The sequence below is a fragment of the Pecten maximus genome, chromosome 4 (assembly GCF_902652985.1).
Source record: "Pecten maximus chromosome 4, xPecMax1.1, whole genome shotgun sequence".
Classification (NCBI taxonomy): domain Eukaryota; kingdom Metazoa; phylum Mollusca; class Bivalvia; order Pectinida; family Pectinidae; genus Pecten; species Pecten maximus.
In genome coordinates this window covers 43,635,256-43,660,713 of record NC_047018.1, presented here as the reverse complement: position 1 = coordinate 43,660,713, position 25,458 = coordinate 43,635,256, and the positions used below count along the sequence as shown (strand labels likewise).

Below are 25,458 nucleotides of genomic sequence, written 5' to 3'. Positions count from 1 at the left end.
TTTATATATGCATAAATTCTGCATGCGACGATGCAATAGTAACAATGATATGCGGGATGTTTTTTTACTCTATTCGAAAGATCGTGGCAATGCATGATCATGCAGCCGATAAACACTGACCGCGGCCTTCACCTTTGATACATGCGTACGGTCGATCAAATTTTCCCGAACTGTTTATTGTTTAAATTCATATTGTTAAATTGTAGAACAATATAAATGGATTTTAAGATAAATAATATGAGTACACTGTATACATTTATATTCTTATATTGTATCATCGTTTTCGTAAAATATTATGCTGTCATTGTACGACTCCCGTGTGTAAATCGCGTATCTATGCCAAAGGTGATTTTACGCATGAACTTTGTTTTGATCCGTAACTGTGCACAATATTGTTTATTAGATAAAGGAATAAGTGTTATCATGTACAATTAATTAATTTCTTTATTATTATTTATTGCTTATTTTCGACTATGTTATCAAGCACCAGTTCTGCATGCATACAAACGATGATAGTCTGGTGTTTTGTCTCCGTATACAAACGGACACGGATAAGTCGAACCATCGGATAAGTCGAATATTTTGCTCGGTCCCGTCGACTTCGACTTATCCGAGTTTTACTGTATTTTACACTTATCATCCATGGGTCAACTCAGTGAAAAATCCTCGTTTCAATGACGTCACTCTATAATAGAGCAATGACATCACTCTATAAATAGAACAATGACGTCACTCTATAAATAGAACAATGACGTCACTCTATAAAAAGAAACCAATCAACATTGATATTACCTTTTCAGTACAAGAATTCTTTAGGTGTGCGTTGCATGTAATTTGTACACCAATAAACTAAACAGAGTATCAAAATTGAACAATGCTTAGCGGTGTTCACATAGGTTGAAATTCCTGATAACCGACTTAGCTATCACCTAGGCCTGTTTTGATTGATAGGAGACATCTTTGTCAGACAAAATGGTATCAAAAATTTTCTGCTGAAATGGTTTAAACCCATTGATTAAAATTCTGAAATAAGTCTTCAAGATCACTCGCTGTCACTGTTGTTGATATGCAGGCTTCTATAATGCATATGTTACCTTCAATCTGATTGGTTGAAATTCCAATGGGAAAATGCGACGTAGCCAATCAAATTGCTTCTATTGAAATGAGGATTTTTCATCGAGTTGACCCACCGGTGGTAAGTGTAACATATTACAGTCGATTGACCACGGGTATCCAATGGTGCTAACTTGAGGACCCTCCATGTGCACCAAACTTAAAAAAATTTGCTTAGAGAGAAGAGAGATTTAGTCCTGACAAATCTTCCTCTACAGACAGACACCCAGACTTAAAGTACGATCTGTATAATATTACAATGATAACAATAATTTTGGAAATAAATTGAGCATTCCTACTAAATGGGATCATTATCTAAACTTATTACATCCTTTCCCAAAAATCACAAATTTTGTAGACATACTTAAAAGGAATCTGTAGCTCCTCATTAAAGCTGGGGTTAGGTCCATCTCCAACAACTGTCCGCATGGACGAATGTTGGAACACCACCTCCACAAATGGTCGCACCAAAGTCTGAAAGGAAAACTCTACTTTATTACCTGGTACTTCAATTTCCCATCTTATTCCAACCAATGCTTTATCATTTTTCTGGGTTTTTTTTCTGTTTTACTAATTGTGCCAAAAAGTTTCAAGTTTGTTTCATGGAACTTAAATTCATACTATCAGTGATATTGCTATCATATTTTATTATTACTGTAACAGTGGAACTTCGTTAACTCGAACTCAATGGAACCAAGAGAAAACTTTGAGTTATCCGAGTTTTCGAATTAAGCAAGTTGTCGTTTTTGGTACAAAGTTTGGTCAATATTTGTCAACATTATATGATCATTATAACTCTGCTTTGTCGCTCATCAGTTTAGTGTAATGACTGGTCAATGTACAGTGGACCCTCGATAATCCGAACACCTTCGTTCCCAGTCCAAACCGTCCGGATTACGAGTTTTCCGGACTGCCGAATTTCGTGTACCAGGTCAAAAAAAATGTCGTGTAAGAGTTATCTCCCTTGATTATATACAATCCGGGATGTTTCATAAACACGTCTAATTGTCAAACTTTTCAACAATAAATATACTTATGTTTCTGATATGATTCTTGTTTTGTTTTGTAGAAAGTAAAAAATAAACTATGTTTTTAAAAGAACATGTAAAGTGAAAGTTGTTTTATTTATAGCGGGCATATGTGACCTACAAACAACACACATGTGTCACGTCCCGGAGGTTCACAAACAAGTAGAAATTACAAAAGTTAAATGCCTTAAATAAAATACCCGGATTTTACAACTTACCGTCAGTCCATGTTTTTTTATGATTTTTACGTACCAGAAACCCCAAGCTATCTATTTAAAAGTACGCGACACCAGCGAGAACTACCCAAGATGTCCGATAAGTATTAAACCCGTATTCACTTAACAATGTGACGCTTAGTTAAGTATCAGACGACTATTGACTAATTTGTGTGTAATCAACCCAGTTCTTGTGATCACTGCTTAATACGTAAATGTGTATGTAATTAATAACATGCATCTTTCAATGAGTCGTCGTTTCACGTAACGGTGTTACAAAGCCGATATCCGTGTTTACCCAATACAAGTGTTAATGATGTTAATTACCGATCATAAATTTATTACATGTATTTGAGATTGATTAATTATCGTATCACGTACTGTATGTTTGTGCATAAATTCTGTAACATTTAGGTCGTAGAGAAAAAGCAATGTACCGTTATAAAAACAAAAGCTACACATTGTAACACAGGTAAACACAGGTAAACACCCGGGGCTATGACCTGGCAGCGGTCGCTATGACTACGCACAGTGTCAAGCGATAGTCTGTACAGCTGTCGACACGGGTGACTTGCCCCGACATTTTTTTCTCCTCGTGGTGAAAAAATCGTCCGGATTATTGAGGGAAATTTACAAATGAAAAGTACGTTCCGTTCCCAAAATGGGCTTCCGGAATCGGAATCCAAATTTCCGGACTGGTGAGTACAAATAACGTTACGGAAATCCGTTCCCGTGCATTTCCGTCCGGATTGTGAGTTTTCCGGACTATCGGCGTCCGGATTATCGCGGGTCCACTGTACATGTAATATTTCCTTCTGTCTCTCGTAGTTTGGTGTAGTTTTCCGATAGACAGTCATGATAGGGTTTCTTTCACTTAGTCACTTCAATAATGGTATAATGTTCATGTCATGTTTGCAATGGAATAGCCATAAAACGAGAATCAACCGAATAATAATTTATTAACGTCAAAATGTAACCGAGCCATTACCTTCTATTAGACTTATAAAATACTACACTATTGTTTCAGTGGTTTAAAGATTTAATAGACAGCCGTAACTGTTTCATTTCTACACCTGTACATACATCAGCCGAGTATCAGCGTGTCAGAGATTAGTTCCGCTTGAGCGGGTAGATGAATTGTTGATGTAAGCAAAGCAGTACTTTTTTATCACCGATAGTTGTTGTTATAAGATTCCACAGACAATTTATTTAATTAATTTATTAAACACTTAAATTAATAGCATATAATAATTGATAGGTTTTTAGTGTCGATATCTTCAGTATTACAAACGGAAGTTTGGTGTTGAAAAACCGATCGGTGTTAGACTCAAAAACGATACTTCGAGTTATTCGATCATTTCAAGAAGGATTTTTATTGTTGGGACCAAATTTTCACTTCGAATTATCCGAGTTTTCCAAATTCAAGTTTTCCGAGTTATTTTTTACTGGGATAAAGAGCAAATTCGGTCAGGACTGACAAAGTACTCCTAGTTAAGCGGGGTATTTAAGTTTTCCGAGTTCGAGTTAACAAAGTTCCACAGTGTATTATTATTATCCAATTTTTTTTCGTCTTTTTTTTTTTGAATTACTAATGTTATCAATCACAAACATTTCAAAGATGCTGAACACAGATTTCACTCACATCGCCGACAATACTTTTGACTGCCTTGTTCTCGCTATCAGTCCCCCTGGCTGTTGTAGATCCACTTGCTTTACTGAAAAACACACAAACAATGAAAGTTTGCTCCTGGTAAAGAATTGAGACAATGCTACATTTTTTTATTTATTTTGTTTATTTTGTAAGTTTGCAAAATTAATATGAATTTATTTGCTTTTTTTCATATATATATGATCATAAGCTAATTTTTTCATTTAGATTTTTAGTATTTTTCTACATCAGACAATCTTATTAGAATCATATACTGATTCTATACTATCATTTCATAAACTATGATCTGCTTGATGTAATGGAAGGTAGTTTACAAAATGTTGGATATGTTCCATTAAATCTTTTATCAAGAATGTATAAAAATTATCAAATGCATCACCTGAATGTTTTGTTTTTAATTTAAAAGTTTTTGATTAAAAAAAAATAAAATAGCATAAATCTCCAGTTTTGAAATACACAACAGCTCTCTGGAAATGTGATTTGCTACAAACAAAAAAGCATTTTGATGACAAATTATTATGACTTTTCATGATATTGTGTGGTGGAGTGTGAAGTTATTAAATTAGAACTGAATGTTCATGCACAGATCATTAAAACAAACGTCATTAGTGATCTGATCACACATCGTGATTTATAACAGAACATCAATCGTTGTCTGTGTCCAGTATCGAAGCATATAAAGACCAACAGCACATTTCAATGGTATGTTTTGTGTGGTTTGTTTTCCGTCTGTGAATGTGAATGAAATGCTCATGCCCAGTGACATCATTGTTATGATTTTTGACACATTAACGTACTGAAAATATTTCCTTTTTTTATATGCATATAATTTAAATCTTAACAATTCTCTATTAATTTGACAATGGGAAAACCAGGAATTAAAAATGAAGATTATAGATGTTCACAGCTTTTAATACCATACGTTTAACTGATGCATTATATGGAAAATGTAAAATAAATATAAAATTGTTAAAAGTTTAATTCTCCTTAAAAGAAATAAGGTCAACTGGAACCTGTTATTTGTAAATTTAAAGGGAAGGGATGAGACCCATCAATTTGGGTAGAGCATAGTTAAGTTGCAGAGAGCAGTACCTTGTATGGTGGGTACTGTATACATATCCCTTTCCATTATTTAGATATATATTAAATATATAAATGGTCCATGCAATGGTTAATCTTTAATATTCATCACCTTTTAATAAAGATGAGGCTGTAGTTCATACATTCAGAAAGACAGATTGAAGAAATCAGAAATGTTACTCTAAACCCCTGGGATTTGTTCTATAAAGTTCAGGAAAGAGAGAGTATCATTAATACATATTACAATGCAATTTCTACTTCATGAGAAAAAACCATTACCAGGGAGGTTGGGGTAAAAAAGATAAAGAAATTCGTCAGTTTGAAAATCGGGAATATCAGGTATTTCCTTTGTTCTGGACAGAATCTATTCCATTTACAGGTAAGAAGTTTTAGAAGTGCATGAAATTAAAGTGTGTAATGATTTTGTTAATACAATACTGGTATTCTCATTCATGTCAAGATCAGCCTCCTGCCCTGAGTTTTAGGTATCCAACATTTCTGCAGATTATTCAATCATTATTAATCTTTTGGTAAATTTAATAATCAAAAAACTCAAAACCAGAACAATAGATTTACTTTTTGAAGAAAAACACATCTTCCATGATTTCAGGAAGAACTTCTTTAATTTGTTTCTATTATTTATAAAAAATGTGAAAATGGCTGAATTCATCATGCAGGCTTATGTGGAGGTAACACCATTAGGTGGGTCACTGCTTGGACAGAATGCCACTTGACATGTATGACTGACATGAATTACACATTGAGTTAGTAAGTGGTCAGAGAGCTTGACCACTGGTCAGCAGGTACGAGAGAATCCTCGTCCAGCTGTTTACATACAAGTACCTTTCATCTGCATGTCTGTTTGTTAAGAATATTAATAAATAAAAGAATTACAAAACACTAATCATTCTAAAATCTTTTCTTCGAGTAAGACATTCGAAATACTGGAGTATATCAATGTACGTTTTAGTGAAATTTTCTATTTCAACACTTTGCCTCAAAATTCAAATTATTTAAAAGCAGTCAATTTTTCAAGTGTTTTATTTGTGGATTGTTGAATATTAAATCATTACTAGGCATACAAAAAAATGTTCAACCCATCAATCAAATATATTGTAAGATTTTGTATATGACAATGGTACTTACATGGAAGAACTCGTCCTGATTGGAACGTAGAGCGCTCGTGTGATGTTGACCAGGATCTTGACTTCATCACCTTTGAGGACCTGGGCCGTGACCTTCTTTCTCTCCTTCCTCTCAGGGTCTCAATGGTCGCCGCCGTTCTGTCACCCTCAGCAGACTGGTTCCAATCATCCTATATAACATGGATTCACAACTTTTTAAAGAAAATTGTTATATAGTCGGCCACTGTCAACAGACGGGTATCTTAACTGAAGGATCTGTACACATTTGATATAGACAAACATACCGTATTTGACCTAATAAGGGCGCAGGGCGCAGGGTAATTGACAGTGGGGGCACCCTTATTAAGATTAGTTATTCTGAAGTTTTATGAAACAGACTATATCTTATAGCAGAATACCCAAGGTTGTGGAAACGAATACCCAAGGTTGTGGAAACGGTAAAATAATCAGTCATAAAAATATTCCAGATGAAGATATCTATTCATTATCATATATTATGCTTAAACATCACTTGAATACTCCTGTAAACTTGTAAACCATGCCAGCTGATCTTTAGACCAGAGAACGTGTGTTCCACCATTTATGTTCAAATGGAACTCTTTTGTGTTCTATTTATAGAAACAGGTGATTTCCCAGATCATATCAGACATCGTTTTCTTTGACCTAATAATTGATTTACAATGTCTTTTACTAGCTTTCTGTTCTGAACAAAAGTTATTTATCAACAAGAATGAAGTCTTTACTTTATCTTCAAATAAAGATGGTAAGTTATTATTTGTATGTGTGTTTAGTTTTGGGTGCTCTTTGCACTGACATGTCATCTGTAGCCTGTAGGAATACACATAAAGTAGCAAAATATTTCACATGAACTATTACTTTTGAACACCATTTTGACACCATTTTGACACTCAGTCAAAGATTTATTTCCTTGAAAAAAGGTAGGGGTGCCCTTATTAGGGCAGGCGCCCTTATTAGGTCAAATACGGTACATAGATAGAAAATTCAAGATAACATAACATTCAAAAGTTATTCTACTATCCAAGTCTGACATAATTATACTGCCTGATACCGCATAAACAAGTATTAAAGTACTAACTAGGAAATCATTAAAGGGGTATATAACTCCCAAGAAAATTAATTAAAAGCTCCTTTAGGTAGTGATCATGGCCGTTTTCGTTTGTGCGGTCCAAACAGACAGACCAGTTGGACCGGTGTTATTCACTTATGAAATAAAGACAGACCTGATGATTTTATATTGTTTTCAGTCGAGCCGTGACAAAGACTCCCAAGGCCTGTATTAACATTTGCAGGTCGGTCAAGATATATGTTTGAAATATTACATTTAAAAACTGACGAACTGGTTTGTCTGCATAAACAAACAGGCCCCTGGTGTAGCAAGTTTTATAAAAACTCAGTGAGAGAGGAAAGAAAAGAACTTAGGACAATATATACAGACAGTATATACTTGATAGACAATTTCCAACAGGGTGATTGAAGAGATGGTCTCAATAGACAAATCCTAATCTAATGAGAGAAAGGATAGTCTCGCAAGACACACACTAGTGATATGACAAAAGGGGTGATCTCAAAAGGCAAATTCTACCTTACTGAGGTAGAGGGTGATCTCATAAGACTAGTTTATAGTGATAGAAGGGATCGACTCACAAGATAGATTCTACTATATATAAATAATTGTGGAAGTTTTAGAAGCTATGTAATGGTAGGAGTGTGAGGTGATCTATACTGACGCAATGTTAGGTACTGCTTCCTCTAGTACGACATCCTCTAGTCTCTTCATATGGGCAAGGATTCGGAATCTCTGGATCACTTCTTCTCTCACCTGTAAATCAACAAGGTCATAGCTCAGTATCAAGGTCAAAGGCAAAATCTTTTTATCTAAAAATAGATCTAGTGAATATCAAGGATTCAGAATAATCTCAACCTTTTCTGTGTTGACAATTTGACACTTTCAATCCTTTGCCAAATAGTGAAATGATCAAAGTCAGTTGCACTCTTTGCTCAAAGAAAGATGTTTTTGAAAGCTTATAAACATAGTTCTCAATGAGGTTTGTGTTATAGGTAAAGAAGAAAAGATGTTCTTGAAAGCTTACACACACAGTCCTCAATGCTGTTTTTGTTATAGGTAAACATGTTACCAAATAATTTGTACCTGTTTACAGTAATATAAGTCCAGCTACATCATATACAAATGTACCAGCTTGCATAGTCACAGTATTTTGTCTCTTTCTTAATTCAGTGCTTTATACAGGAAAATGCACACAGCACTATAATCTTAGATGTCAAATTACATTTATTGTCAATATGCATCTGGATGACTGATAGACAATAAATGCCTATCTTTATATCGTTCACCTTGATGACATTTATACTGACAATAAACACACTCTGGCGGCCATTCATTAGTTAATTACCACATGTACATTGTGTACATAAACATTAGTGGTTTTCAAGGTTAGTAAGAAATCTTGAAAAATAAACACAACAAATATTTGAAATACTAGTTGTTTGTTTTTACGTAGGAAAATCTGTACCAGGAAACTGTGATAAAATAACTTGAAACCACCAAAACAAGTGCTCTCAAATAATTCATGTTAGACCAGTATGTAATGGCTGTAGTTTATCTTACTCTCTGCATGAACTTTGCCCGATCTTCTCGGTGAGATTCAATGTCATCTCTCCTTGCCATTTTGGTTTCCTCCCTCTTCTTTTTCTCATATTCCTTCAAGGATATTAAAACATCTCTGATATATTTTACCTTCAAAATCAACAAATATCATTACTTTTTGATTGAAATGGAGGTTATATTAATATATGTGTTATTAACCTTACTGTTAATAGTAGTTATTCCCAAATTAATATGAACTTGAAAAATTGTAATATACATTAAATATGAAAGCAATGTACAAATTGTAGTTATCTACTATTAAATGGTACATGGTGCTAAACTGTGAAGCACAGAGTATAGAAATTCTGATGATTTTTGAAAACATGACTGCTTAATATATACCTACATTTATGCTTATGGATCAAGTTTTAGTTCCCTATCACAATAATGCCCTATCACAATACCACAAATAACTCATTATTTACCTTCCAATGCTTGTTTGATCATGTAAATTAAGTAATACCAGTACAAGCTTTAAATACCTTAAAGATTGGCATTCTGCCAGCAGCTAACATATGAAAATTAACAAAGACTTAAAGTTGGCAAAATCCCCCCCCCCCCCCCCCCCCCCCAACAAAAAAATAATAAAATAGAAAAAAAATTGACAAATTTCCAAAGAAAAAAGGGAGATTTGTAATAAAAGATAACTATACAAACAGTATTGTATGAAAGGTCATGTATCTTGATCACATTAAAATATCCATTTTATATAGTTTAACAATCATTAGCTTTTCTTAACTACATGTGAAAAAGTCAATATCTAGCCCATGAAATGTTTGGGAATACACAGTGTAATGCTATCTTTTGTGGTCATTTTTAAATGATTAATTAATTTCCATCCAAATGCACTAAAAAGTGGGGTCAACATTTGACCCCCACATCAATTTCTTTCATATTTTCCTCATTGGTAGATAACACAATGATAAAATAATGTTATGGTAATTGTGTCACATAATACTCTGGGGGGGGGGGGGGGGGGGGGGGGGGGGGGGGGGGGATTATATAGCAGCACCTCTAACAGTGACACAGGTGTTAGTCAAGGAGCTCCAGTTTTTCACAGAATTAATTCTTAAACTAACTTTTCCAACTTCTCATACCCATACCTTTTTGTATTTAACATATTTTGACAATCCAAGCGGGGGCTGATACTAATATTAAATCTCCATATATGTTGACCCCACCTTTAATTATGTCCATAAAGACATTTCGGGGAAAGTGAAGCCAATGTCAGGTGGGAACCAGTGAGTTTAATTTCTTCTTAGTGTGGAACTTTGCTTCGACTATGGGATACCTCAGAATTATGCCGGGCGATTCGAGGATATAAACTAATTAAGAGGAGAAGAATAAAAGTAACATACTCAAGCATTACCTGACACAGGGTCTTCATCAGTTTCCTGATGAAGATCACACAACAGGGTTGAAACTAGTCGACAATAAAAGTATAATCCACTTATTGTTTATGCTCGAGTATGTTGCAATTACTCCTCTCCTCTTAATTTGTCCACAAAGATATCATAATAGTGAAATTTAAATCTACTGTACTGCAAAGTAAAAATACGACATAACGTGATCAGCATTTCTCTGATAAAGTATATTGTGTGAAACACTAGTTTCGCTACTGGAGTAACTTTTTTCATGTCACACACATGACAGAGGATGACTGTGAAGTGTTAACATAACTAAAAACACATGGAATAAAGGGCCATCTACTCAAGACTGTAACCTCATTTTATAAAGAGGTTAAATTTTGTTCATAATTATGGAAGAGTGTAAAGCTGTTCTTAAAATGTTCTTTTTTTTTTAATTTTCATGATTTATAAATCATGACATCATCAAAGAGAAAAACATATGATTTGATTAATTTTTACCAGGTCGTTAAGCAAATAATAAATGGAAATAAAGATGGAGCGTGGTCAGTGACATTTAGTTTTAACATCAGGCAGATGTGGGAAGCTCAATACCTCTGGATCAGACAGATCTTTCAACAGCTTGAAGATAAGAAAAGTATTCAGATCTTTTGGCCAACAAGCCAACAATATAATTAAATAAACTTTTTTATTATACATGTAATTGATAAGTTCATCACAGTTATTGTGTTCAGTGATGTCCAGTGTTGACATATTTCACGTATTTTTTCAAAGTTTTTCTAACATTTATTTACTAATGAGATGCTATGGGATGTAAGATTGATGGTGAACGTAAGAGAGACAATCTTAGCAGGAAAAAACCTCTTTCAAATTATATTTCTTTAATACATTTTGTAATGTATGAGTCTAAGAATACTCTAGGTTTGAAATTATTCAAATATGGTGCAATTCATCATACAGGCCGAGGGGATATTTTGGTTGTAAAGCGTATTTCTTTACATAATTACATAATTTTTAATAATTACATAATTCTTATAGTCAATATAATTATACATTGTAAATTTATCACTGATCAGAAGTTTTAAATAACTAGATATCCTTTTCAATGAATATGTAGAAACTTCCTGCATCTAGTCCTAAAAACCTTATATGGGACATTTATTGATTTATCCGTATTCTCGAAAACCCCATAGGGACTTTCGAAAATTGGAGATTCCCGCCGATCTTTCCTGCGTTGTGCTTGACTTTCATACTCAAAATACAAACACTTGGACAGCAAATTGTGATATATTTCATATTGATGACACTTCTGCACTTTGATATTAATAAAATTAAAGCACATAATTGGATCTTGGTGATGATTTCAAATAGAAATTATTGATAATTATGTGTCTGGTTTTCAAGTTTTCTCCAATATGGCATCTAGTGAAGACTGAACCGAGCGACCGCAAAGGATTGTGGGAAGGTCAGGGGCCACTATGTAAACACAAGGGCAAATAGAGAGCTGCCAATCTCTCTGTATATATGTCTCTGATGTGATATTAACCTTACTGTTAATAGTAGTTATTCCCAAATTAATATGAACTTGCAAAATTGTATATACATTAAATATGAAAGCAATATACGGAGTGTAGTTATCTACTATTAAATGGTACATGGTGGTAAACTGTGAAGCACAGTTAGAGTATAAAAATTTTGATGATTTTCGAAAACATGACTGCTTAATATATACCTACATTTATGCTTATGGATCATGAGCACACACATGTAAAATGTTCATGTAGATATTTCCAAAAACATATAAAAGGGAGATCTCTAATAAAAGAGAAGTAATGTATGAAAGTTAATCAAAGTCAAATCAATATACGATTATGTAAAATTACAAGATCGTGAATCTTGATCACATTTAAATATCCATTTTATAGTTTAACAAATATTAGCTTTTCTTAACTACTATCTTTTGTGGTCACTTTTTAAATGATAAATTAATTTCCATCCAAATGCACTAAAAAGTGGGGTCAACATATGGCCCCCACATCAATTTCTTTCATATTTTCCTCATATGTAGATAACACAATGATAAAATAAATTTATGGTAATTGTGTCATATAATACTCTGGGGGGTGGAAATTATATAGCAGCACCTCTAACAGTGTCACAGGTGTTAGTCAAGGAGGTCCAGTTTTTCACAGAATTAATTCTGAAACTAACTTTTCCAACTTCTCACACCCATCCCTTTTTGTATTTAACATATTTTGAAAATCCAAGATGGGGCCGATGCTAATGTTAAATCTCCATATATGTTGACCCCACCTTTAAAAATGTCCATAAAGATAATTCGGGGAAAGTGAAGCCAACGTCAGGTGGGAACCAGTGAGTTTAATTTCCTTAGTGTGGAACTTCGCTTCGACTATGGGATACCTCAGAATTATGCCGGGCCATTCGAGGATATAAACTAATTAAGAGGAGAAGAATAATAGTAACATACTCAAGGATTACCTGACACAGGGTCTTCATCAGTGTCCTGATGAAGATCACACAAGTGGGTTGAAACTAGTCGACAATAAAAGTATAATCCACTTATTGTTTATGCTCGGGTATGTTGCAGTTATTCCTCTCCTCTTAATTTGTCCATAAAGATATCATAATAGTGAAATTTAACTCTACTGTACTGCGAAATAAAAATACAACGACATAATGTGATCAGCATTTCTCTGATAAAGTATATTGTGTGAAACACTAGTTTCGCTACTGGAGTAACTTTTTTCATGTCACACACATGACAGAGGATGACTGTGAAGTGTTAACATAACTAAAAACACATGGAATAAAGGGCCATCTACTCAAGACTGTAACCTCATTTTATGAAGAGATTAAATTTTGTTCATAATTATGGAAGAATCTAAAGCTGTTCTTAAAATGTTGATTTTTTTTTAATTATTATGATTTATAAATCATAACATCATCAAAGAGAAAAAACATGATTTGATCATTTTTTACCAGGTCGTTAAGCAAATAATAAATGGAAATAAAAATGGGGCGTGGTCAGTGACATTTAGTTTTAACATCAGGCAGATGTGGGAAGCTCAATACCTCTGGGTCAGACAGATCTTTCAACAGCTTGAAGATAAGAAAAGTATTCAGATTTTTTGGCCAACAAGCCAACAATATAATTATATAAACTTTTTTATTATACATGTAATTGATAAGTTCATCACAGTTATTGTGTTCAGTGATGTCCAGTGTTGACATATTTCACGTATTTTTTCAAAGTTTTTCTAACATTTATTTACTAATGAGATGCTATGGGATGTAAGGTTGATGGTGAATGTAAAAGAGACCATCTTAGCAGGAAAAAAACCTCTTTCAAATTATATTTCTTTAATAAATTTTGTAATGAATGAGTCTAAGAAAACTCTAGGTTTAAAATTATTCAAATATGGTGCAATTCATCATACAGGGGATATTTTAGTTGTAAAACATTGTATTTCTTTACATAATTACATAATTTTTATAGTCAGTATAATCATACATTGTGAATTTATCACTGAAGTTTTAAATACATTAACTAGATATCCTTTTCAATGAATATGTAGAAACTTCCTGCATCTAGTCCTAAAAACCTTATATCGGGACATTTATTGATTTCTTTACCAAACAGCAGCTTAATTGTCTAGGCTAAGGATACAAAACTAAGTTTGAGAGAAAAAGCAGACTTATACTTAATACCAGTATGAAGCATGTAAAATTTACAAGAAGTTGATTAAATAACACATGATTATTAATATTCAATTACAAAACAATTTTTTTATTTTACTTTCAACATCAGGATTATGTACACAAAACAACAAACTTTAACATACCGTGAAAGTGTCCCGTGGGATCTCCTGAACTTTGAGCGGAACCATCCTGTAGTTGCGGAACTCTTGCACCTCACTGTCACGCAGCTGCAGCAGCTGGAATCGTTTGTTATTCTCAATCTCATCATCTGTTGCCACGTTAAATTCCTCTTGGAGTTGTTCCAGTCTGAAATAGTCGGGGGGCTGGAGGTGGCTCAGGTCCCCTCCCTTGGGCTGTTGACACACATCAGTACTATATCAATGTCTTCTTCAGGCAGTGAATAGTGATAATAAAATTTGGGTAACTTAACTCTTTAACTTAACATCATATTCTGTTTTAAAATAAAATTAGCCACCAGAAAAAAAAAGAAAAAAAAATCAATACATTCTTTTTTGTATCTATAATTACATGTTGTAGTATTATGTTTAGGAAGAATATGTATTTTAAATCATATTATTATCTCCAACTGGATCTAAATAGTGTTGCACTGTGACAGTAACCTAACAAAGCATGAACTTTCTAAGTAACTGTAACAGTTGTACTAAGGTCCAAGAAAAGATTTATTGGAATTTTACATGGTGGTATGCATGTTCACCATGTTCTTTTTTTTTCATAGATAAAATGTCCCTGGGTTGACATTCAGAACAAGTTTTTTTAAAGTAGATCAAAGGTCATGGTCAGGGTCAGCAGGTCAGCGAATGTAGTACCAACGGAAATATTTTGTCACAAGGAACACACATGTCAAATACCAAAGCTGTATCCTCTTTAGTATTGACACAACACTGTTTTATAAAAACTTTAACCTAAGCTGTACCGGCCTGCTAACAAAAGTGAAGATTTAACAATTTCAAAGCTACTTCTCTTCTCTACATTAAACTGAACATAGGTCAAAGTACCTTGAGCATGAAGACGAGGTCAGCATTGGAGGGGTCGTTGGGGTCAAGTCTGGACTCCTCAAACCATTTGGACAGCTTTTCGATGTCCATTTTTCCAGAAGGACTAACTGCCTGCATAGGGTCCATCTTCTTTATAGCACTGCAAAATGTGAATGATGTATTGTTACCATGTATTGTACATATTTTAACTAATAGCTAGTTTATTGGTGTCAAGTACCTTCACACAACATCAACATCACTGACCAGTGGTTTTGGGGCTGGTTGTTTTTGTCAGTGTCACTGACCATTGGTACAGGGGGCTGGTTGTTTTTGTCAGTGTCGCTGACCAGTGGTACAGGGGGCCAATTGTTTTTGTCAGTGTCAATGACCGGGGGTACAGGGGACTGGTTGTTTTTGTCAGTGTCAATGACCGGGGGTACAGGGGACTGGTTGTTTTTGTCAGTGTCAATGACCGGGGGTACAGGGGACTGGTTGTTCTTTGTCAGCATCACTGACCAGTGGTAGAGGGAACTGATCATCTATTGTCAGCATCACTGACCAGTAGTACAAAGGACTTATTGTTTTTGTCAGCATCACTGACTAGTGGTAGAGGGACTGATCATCTTTGTCAGCATCAGTGACCAGTGGTACAAAGGACTTATTGTTTTTGTCAGCGTCACTGACCAGCGGTACGGGACTGATCTATTGTCAGCATCACTGACCAGAAGTATGAGTGATTGACCATACCTGAACACATTATCCTTGCCGACATTACTGATCGGAGGAACGAGGGGCTGGTTGTTTTCGTCCACTGCCCAGGCCACACTGCTGTACAATTCACCAGTGGTCATCAGAGTGATCATCTCATTATCCATCTTAGTTCCATAGCTAAATGGTACACCTGAAAAAAAAAGAATTAAATTCTAATACACAAATTGATTGCTTAAGTGTTGAGAAAAGTTCTATACAGAAAATTTGTACATGATCTTTATACAGCACCATAAATCCATTATTTGGAAAGTTATGAATGTTTTTATTTGTACACAATAATGTGTAAGCTTTTAAAGGTAAGGCCAGAGTTTGTTGTAGTCTATAAATAGAACTAAATCTTAATAGCTTGAGTCGACCCCTTTTAACTTGAAATACTTACACAATTCCTCTTTATCTTTAGCTTAAGTTAGTAATAAGAGCTTGGATGATACAGGGAATAAAAAATTCGAAAAACTAGGATACCCTGAAGCAAAATGTTGGTCCCGACAATGCAAAGCCTAGTAGTTTAAATGTACCACTTATCCCAAAATTAACTTCATGGTCCTACATCCAAATGTCACTTAACATACAATTTGATGTGTCTGACATTTGTCACCATACCAACATGTTTATATAGTAAATACTTGATAGTTTGGTCTGCTGTGTTAAGAGATAAAAAAAACATCTGGAAATGAAAGTCCTGACAGACAGACACCATGATTAATATTGGGCACCTGTATTTCCATTCTGGGCTGAAAAGAACTTGTTACTGATGACTGGGTTGATACTGACCACCATTCATGTTATACGAAATCAACTGACCAGTGACCATTTTGTGTGTGATACAAAATGTTTGACCAGTGACCACTGTGTGTGATACTGACAACTTTGAAGTGTTATAATCCTAAATATACTGACCAGTGACCACTGTGCATGATACTGATCACTGGGGGTGATACTGACCACTTTGGGTGTTAAAATACTATATATACTGACCAGTGACCACTGTGTATGCATATACTGACCACTGTGTACGATACTAACCACTTGGGGTGTTATTATAATACTAAATATACTGTCCATTGACCAATGTGTATGATACTGACCACTTGGGGTGTTATTATTATAATAATACTAAATATACTATCCAGTGACCACTTTGTATGATACTGACCACTGCCCACTCCCTCATGACTGTGGTTTACTCGGTGATCACAGCTGAAGTCTAGATTCTCTAGCTGGACGGCCTGCGATGTGATGGAGACCTCAGGTATACTGGCGAACAGCTCTGCTAACATTTCAGTACTGTAACCCACTGTCTCAAAAATCTGGAACTTTATACTCTCCGGCCACTGGACAATTTTGATGTTGAATATTTGACCAAATGTTACTTTGAAATCTTGTGATAATGTTCTAGAAAGAGAAGTGTTAAAGAAAATTCAGTAAAGATATTTACAGTTAATTTTCATTCTTTTCTATGCATATCATAACAAATGCTAATTCTCAAAAGTTAGTGTATGACCATGGTGGCTTGAAGTTTTAGATAGAATCTAAACTAACCCTAAATAATACATTAAGAATTTTTGTTTATCAAATGAGATTTTTACAATAAATTGACTGTCAGAAAGGAAATACTGCAGTTTTCTCATGCATGTTATAAATGTTTTCAACGTCCTCTATGTTTCCATAAATTGACTTGAATGTTATTTTCAAGCAACAGATAGAGAAAATCACTCTTTTAAATAAGAGTACTGTGCTCAATTTTCTGTCCCCATAATGCTAAAATTTTAATTGTTATAATTAATTTTCATTCATTTAAATATGACTGAAGATTGATCAATTTCTTTAAAAGACTCTCTTCTCTGATAAATATGCTAGGTAGATATTCTAGCCAATCAAAAACGATTTTACAAACAATGACATCATTTTTTGTATAAAGGACCATACCATAATTATTTTAGCCAATACAAGGCTTAATTGTTACAAGCAAGATTTATTTCATTTGAATACTTACTTTGATAACGTGCGTGACACTTCTTTATTGTTGAATAGCACCTTGATAAATATTTTACACCCAGATAATGCTTCTCGTCGCTGTTGCTCACCCCTGTAATATCAAAAAATCATAAAACAACAGGGTTCTGATATCTATATAGCCTTCAATCTTAATTCTGTGTTATTTGAATGGTATTTTCACACAACACTTTAACCTGCAGCAAGAGATCCTAAAGTGATCTTGGTGCAAGTTGAGGATATTGCAATCTAGCTATTATATTATTCAGAATTTCAAGGATCAACAAAAACATTTTTTAACTGTCTGAGTGTTCAGCTGATGAATTTGGTAGCTGTATAGTGACAAAAAAACACATCAGTCTAAACTCTTTTTAAGATACGGGTCTCCTTGTTTCCCAAAATAATGCAATTCATAATAGTTCAACCTCTTGACTATAAAAGGCTATTAGTCTCACTGCTCACTGCTTCCTTAGAGACTGCTTTGACTTTCATTGTCTTTATGTGCAAATATTAAAATTCTCATAATGAGAAATGTACAGAGCAGTTGTTGTTGTTGTGTACAGGATTTGATAAAAACTTCATCAACAAAAGGCCCATGGGCCTTAAAGGTCATGGAGTTCTGAAGAGTACTGATCAATGTTGTTTTGCTTTCAAACTAAGATTTAATTGACACACAAACACCCTGTGACCTTGAAAGCAGATGAAGGCTTATTCATTTGAATAAACTTTGAAGCCATACATTCCATCATGCTAATTGATTAATGTCACGACTATAGATATCTTGGTTGAGAAGACAATATTTAAATATTTCAATGCATTTGAACCATTTTGACCTTTACACAGCCAACTTCTGGCTCAATATTAATCATGACCCTCTGCCTTTGGTTTAACATATTTCACCCCTGTGACCTTGAAAGTAGGTCAGGTCATTCATTTTAACAAATTGGGTAGCCCTGAATCCCAGCATACTACTGGTCAAATATCATAATCCTTGGCCTCTTGATTACTGAGGAGAAGCAAAAATGAAAATTGCTTGTAGACTCATACATATGACAATGACTTACAAACATCCAAGTGACACAGACTTACAAACATCCACATGAAACTGACTTACCGAGGACACTGGGCTGTTGCTGTTATACTGTTGCTATGAGTTAATTCTGGTTGCAGCTTTGGTTCACCTGTAAGAAATTTCAAAACAGAATAATTCCATTGCTCTTCCACAAAAATCTCTCAAACTTCATAATTACAACTTATAATAACTTTTTTTTAATTCTACAACTGAAGTTATTCGTATTCAACCATGTCATAAACATCATAAGACACTATTGTGATGTCACTACAATACTTCAATGTCACAATTAATCTGAGACATTGTATGATATTGTATTAGCAGAAAAAAAACATACTGTCTGAATTGAATTTTCCCTGTCTTCTCTCTTGACTCATGAATACAAATTATGTGATAAACAGATGCTTACATTCATGACTGTGTAATATGGAATATATTTATTAGGCTCGTGGCATAATAAATTATTGAATTAATTTGATAAAATCCACATTACATAGCCACTCATGTTAGATCCTCTATGTAAAATATGTGTATATGCTTCATAGTACAGACGAGTTATCAAATTTCAACAACCCTTCCAGGACTTCCAATTTCAAAGACTCGTACTCCTAGTCTTGTCATGGCCAGTGTCCAAACTGAGTAATATTATGTAACATTGTACAAAGACTGATAATAAACAGTCTTGATTTCCTTTCCTGTGGAAACCATAGTTGTTTTCTAGGGGTCCTATTTTTGCTTTACTATTTTTTCTTTTTTTCTTCTTTTGAAAAGTGATAAAATCAGCAAAAATAGTTACGTTACCAGTCGAGAGATAGAAGTTTCACAATTTAATGTAACTATACATCCTATTTTTTTTTGTTTCAACAAGCTCACCATGAAGCTTGAAATTCAGAATTAGATTTTTAAAAGTAGGTAAAATGTCATAAAGAAGGTCAGTACGTCAGCAAATGAAGTACCAATTGAAAGGTCTGGTGACTAGGTTGGAACGCACATGTCAAATATGAAAGCCCACCTTGTACAGTTAATATACTGTGGCCAAGGTTAAAAGTTTCTCTAAAGTAGGTAAAAGGTCACAGTCAAGGTCAGCAGGTCAGCGAATGTAGTACCAATGGAAAGGTCATTTCACAAGGAACACCCATGTCAAATACCTAAGCTGTATCTTCATTATCACTGACACAACATTGTTTTATAAAAGCTTTAACTAGCTGTCTACGGAAGGCAACGCAGGCGACGTTTTCGCCAGGAGTACAACAATAGCGACACTGGACTTGGTCCCAATGAGCTTAAATTTGGTGAAACTGAATGAAATCTGAACCACTGTGAAATTTTATCAGTGTCTGAAAGAAATTTTAAGTTAAGTCTTGTCTGAGTTACCTGGTCGTCGCCGGATCTCCATCACTTTATTCTTTATCTTTTCTCTTGTAACTGTTTCATCAAATTCATCTGGAAGTTCAGGTTCTGGCAAGTCCTCTTCATTTAATATATCTATGTCTTTTTGTTTGTCCTCCTGAACAAGATAATTTCAACACCTCAGAAAATATATACAACTGTCAAAGTTCACATTAAAGCTGAATCCTAATAAAGGATTACTTAATACATTATCTCTATAGAAAACTTTGTCAGAACGACATGTAATATCAAAGAACTAAGATGTCTCAAGTTTAAAATCTAAGAAACTTACTGTAACCATAAAATGCATACAGATTGTCACCATTTTCTTTTACGGGTAAATTAAATCTTTATAAAATTTCTAAATTCTTCATTACCTGTACATGTATTTGATTTTTCAGATTAAAACTCATAAAGAAATCAATCTTTCACAAATATTATCAAGTAAACCTTTCCACATTACAATCAATTTTGAAATTTCAAGAATATGACTATGTACGTATTCATGAACAAAGTAAATATATTTGAAAATAAAGTGATTTTATAACATATCATTTTTGGTTGTATAGCAGTGCTGCATGAATTTAAAATAAAACCTTCCTGGCAATGCTAAACTTATGTATGAGATTTGGGGAGTATCATACCGGTGACTGGTCCTCTGCACTGAGTTTAGATGCCCGAGACCCCCTAGAAGTCTTAGAAGCTTTACTTCCTCGCTTCTTCTGTCGTTTAGCTGCATCTGCCTGGAGATCAAAAGTTTGTGTGTAAGAAGATATCATTTAATAGTTTTCTTAACAAAAAGAGTTTATATTCAAGTTAAGTCAATCATATCATTGAAGTTACTTTTCCTATATAATTATCCTACAATTTTTTTTTGTCTTTCATCTTTTTTTTTCAAACAAATTTCGTTAAACCTGCAAGTTACTTTTAGATTTAAAGAATGTTTATCGTGAGCACAAAGAGTGATCAATGTTTGTATTAATGATCAACATCTTTCTAAATTATATTTAAAACAAACTGATGAATCGTATTCCAACTTGCTACATTTGTAGATAGTACTTTTCATGCAATACCATGTGATGATCAGAAATATTCATTTAATTAAAAGTTCTTTGTATCAAAGTGCATTCAAAACATCAAAAAATAGTTCAGAATCTACCTATTCACATTTTATTTGGGTGATGAATTCATTTGTCCCTTTTAACCAAAGTCAGAAAACTTCCAGTGATGAAACAGTTACTATTGGTAATGAAACACAGATTTGGTACCTTGGCTTTGATTTGTTTGTCCTTTTCCTTCTTCTGTTCCTGGAATTCCTTCATCTTAATCTGATAATCTTCAGCGTGAGCGTCACGCACCTCATCCACTTCTTCTTCAATCTCCTGACGCCAAACCATCATGTCACGGTTCTTGTCTACCTCCTCCCTGGCACAGAAAATACTTAAATGTTAAGGTCACACCTAGGCGGCCGGGGTTCAATTCCCCGATCGGATGTGAAAAGGTATGGGGTCACATGCCCCACCGGACCATGTGGAGTTTTCCGTGGGTACTCTGGTTTCCTCCCACAGTAAGACCCCACGCACACTTCCATCCGGGCCAACAATTTGCAAGTGTGATTAATATAAGTTAATACATAGAGGATATCTAACAGTGTCTTCAGTAATACCAAATATATTTCACGAGTGGGGCTAATATTTTGATATTTTTCACAAGTGCGCAGCCGCACGAGTGAAATATATTTGGTATTACTGAAGACACTGTTAGATATTCTGTTTATTACATTTTTGATCAACGAAAAACCTACCCTGTATGCTAACTAGGCCTACAGCGAAAGTTTGCATACAAAAAAAGTAGTTCCCCCTGTCCAGGTGCTGACATATATGTCGGGCTTTCTGATTGGTCGAGTATTTTCTAATAATCAATTTGATTGGTCAAATCAGCAAAAGTGATATTTTTCACTAGTGAAAAATATCACTTTTATAGAATGAATAATTTTTGATATTTCACTGGTAAAAATGTAATAAAAGTTGTTTCGCAATTTTTGTAAAATAAATCAAGTTTACACCTTTAAGGTCACAACAATAAACATCTCCCCTAGTACACTAAAAACCTGTTATATTGCCATCACTGGTCACAAAGATATATTATCCTTGGGGCAGTTTTATCAGTGATCCTTCCTTAACTTAAACTTTTCCATAGGAATGCATTTAACAGAATTTAAGGAAAGTTGCTTGAATAATGTTTTTTCTCTTAAACTCTGTATTGATTTTCTATGGAAAAATTAAAGTTAATGAGTTTACTCAAGTTAAGGAATGTTGATGTGACTGAGGCTAGGTAGTACATTGTGGGAGAAAATCAAAGAACAGGTTTTTAAAACTTAACTCTTAAATATGTTGGTGGTATTTTCAAACAACTACTCCTTTATGAATAGATTTACTACATAAAAAAGTGGAACCTGCAAAGAAACAAATTTTAGAACATGATGACAACACTTTCAAATTTGCTGATAGAACAATATTATGTACATTGTATTTTAACTCACTTTTTGAACTGAACTTTAACAGAGGTATTACTGTAGTTTTGCTTCTCTCTCTGTGCTCGAATTTCCTTCCATGTGTGGATAATTCCTTTGAGAACCTGTCTATCTGTTTGTTCCTCTTTGTCTCTCATTTCACGAGCTTTCCTATATCAAGTCACAAAAAAGAAAAAGTCAAACCACAGAGAAATTCAATACAAATGAATTAATTTCTTACACTTCTTCTGGTATCAACTTGTAAATCAAAAGTTTAGTCTTGAAAAGGCTTCTATTATTTTGAAATAGCTGAATCTTTTTCCTTTTTTTTTTTTTTTTTTTTTTTATGAGCAAGATTAAAGATGTAGCCAATATTCATCACATTCTGTATAATACTAGGCTGCCTATAAAAAAAAGAATTATCTTAAATTAACAGCAATGGACATTTATAGTAAATCAATACAATCTATAAACATATTCAGATTTCAAAACATTAATTGAACAATGATCTCATTAATTTCTGCATCTAAAATATTTAACTCTCCAGTATTTTAAATGTACATCAAAATTAACATACAAACCTGGTTTCTAACTTGTATTCTCGAAGTCGTCTCTCATAGTTTGAGCGATCAGCAAAATTGTGTTCTGACTGTTATAATGATAAAACAGCAATTGAAAAAAAAATTAAAAAAGAATACACAAGAAAATTCATACGAAACACTCAGACTTTATCATTAATATTTTCATGAAACAAGAGTTAAGATGGAGTAGGATTTTATAGCAACAAGAGGCCCATGGGCCTTAACGGTCACCTGAGATTTGAAATATTTCAGTTAATTTAATTGACCCTTTTTGAACCCATCCATCAGCCCCTAGGGGTCAGTCAGGGCCAACAGGTGTATACCATTAAGCTGTCATCCAGTGCTGATAATGTTAACAAAGTTAGAATGAATTCCGATAGAAACCAAACAAATAATAGTAAAAAATGTGATTTCCCTATATAAACTATAGTAAAATCTACACCCTCCCTAGGGGCAAACTTGTGACTCCTGGGTCATGAAGTTCATTACACTAGTAAATCACTATAAGACCCTTCCACCTATGAAGAGTATTTGATTCTGTCTTAATTGGGTCTTGAGAAGAAGATCTTTGAAATTTCAGTCTATTTGACCTTTTTTTGCCCCGCCCATCAGCCCCTGGGGGTCAGTCAGGGCCAACATGTGCATACCATCAAACTGCCATCCAAAGCTGATAAAGTTAACCAGTTTAGAATGAATTCCAAAACAAATCAAACAAATAATAGTCAAAAATATGATTTCCCTATATGAACTATAGTAAATTTTACCCCCTTCCCCAGGGGCAAATGTGAGACCCCAGGGTCAGGAAATTCACAATTTTGGTAAAGCACTTAAGACCCTTCCATCTATGAAGAGTGTTTGATTCCACTATGTCTGAGAGCAGAGAAGTAGATTTTTGAAGTTTTTGTCAATTTGACCCTTTTTAGCCCCGCCCATCAGCCCCTTGGGGTCAGTCAGTGCCAACATGTGTATACCATCAATCTGTTATCCCATACTGACACTGTCAACCAAGTTAGAATGAATTCCAATAGAAATCCAACAAATTATAGTCAAAAATGTGATTTCCCTATATAAACTATAGTAAAGTTTACCCCCTCCCCAGGGGCAAACCCAAGACCCCAGTGTCAGGAAATTCACAATTTTGGTAAAGCACATTAAGACCCTTCTATCTATGAAGAGTGTTTGATTCCACTATGTCTGAGAGCAGAGAAGTAGATTTTTAAAGTTTTTGTCAATTTGACCCTTTTTAGCCCCGCCCATCAGCCCCTTGGGGTCAGTCAGTGCCAACATGTGTATACCATCAATCTGTTATCCCATACTGACACTGTCAACCAAGTTAGAATGAATTCCAATAGAAATCCAACAAATTATAGTCAAAAATGTGATTTCCCTATATAAACTATAGTAAAGTTTACCCCCTCCCCAGGGGCAAACCCAAGACCCCAGTGTCAGGAAATTCACAATTTTGGTAAAGCACCTTAATACCCTTCTATCTATGAAGAGTGTTTGATTCCACTATATATGTCTGAGAGCAGAGAAGTAGATTTTTGAAGTTTTTGTCAATTTGACCCTTTTTAGCCCCACCCATTAGCCCCTGGGGGTCAGTCAAGGCCAAAATGTCCATACCATCAATCTGTTATCCCATACTGATAATGTCAACCAAGTTAGAATGAATTCCAATAGAAGTCCAACAAATTTATATATAGTCAAAAATATGATTTCCCTATATAAACTATAAAGTTTACCCCCTCCCCAGGGGCAAACCTGAGACCCCTGGGTCAAGAAATTCAAAATTTTGGTAAAGCACCTTAAGACCTTTCCATCTATGAAGAGTGTTTGATTCCTTAAAACTGAGAGTAGAGAAGAAGATTTTTGAAGTTTTTGTCAATTTGAACCTTTTTAGCCCTGCCCCTCAGGCCCCTTGGGGGTGGGGAACATATAATTCACAATTCTGGTTGACCTTTAGCCATAGAAGCTTCCTGCTAAATTTCATTGAATTTGGTTTAGGGGTTTTGGAGAAGAAGTCGAAAATGTAAATTGTTTACGGACGCACGACGGACGACGCACAACGACGGACAAAAGGGGATTAGAATAGGTCACTTGAGACTTTGTCTCAGGTGACCTAA

General features: G+C 34.4%; 1 protein-coding gene across 1 annotated transcript in view; it reads right to left on the bottom strand.

Annotated features, from left to right (window-relative positions):
• LOC117326172 (coiled-coil and C2 domain-containing protein 2A-like) overlaps positions 1-25,458 on the bottom strand; it is a 62,132-nt gene that overhangs the window by 16,488 nt on the left and 20,186 nt on the right. Inside the window, 18 exon segments of the mRNA XM_033882812.1 lie at positions 1,478-1,587; positions 3,999-4,071; positions 5,949-5,963; positions 6,252-6,367; positions 6,369-6,420; positions 7,999-8,090; positions 8,898-8,990; positions 14,167-14,376; positions 15,040-15,178; positions 15,766-15,919; positions 16,943-17,181; positions 17,783-17,875; positions 18,896-18,962; positions 20,228-20,360; positions 20,887-20,985; positions 21,511-21,667; positions 22,785-22,925; positions 23,336-23,403. Of these exon segments, the coding sequence (XP_033738703.1) occupies positions 1,478-1,587; positions 3,999-4,071; positions 5,949-5,963; positions 6,252-6,367; positions 6,369-6,420; positions 7,999-8,090; positions 8,898-8,990; positions 14,167-14,376; positions 15,040-15,178; positions 15,766-15,919; positions 16,943-17,181; positions 17,783-17,875; positions 18,896-18,962; positions 20,228-20,360; positions 20,887-20,985; positions 21,511-21,667; positions 22,785-22,925; positions 23,336-23,403 (2,051 nt within the window).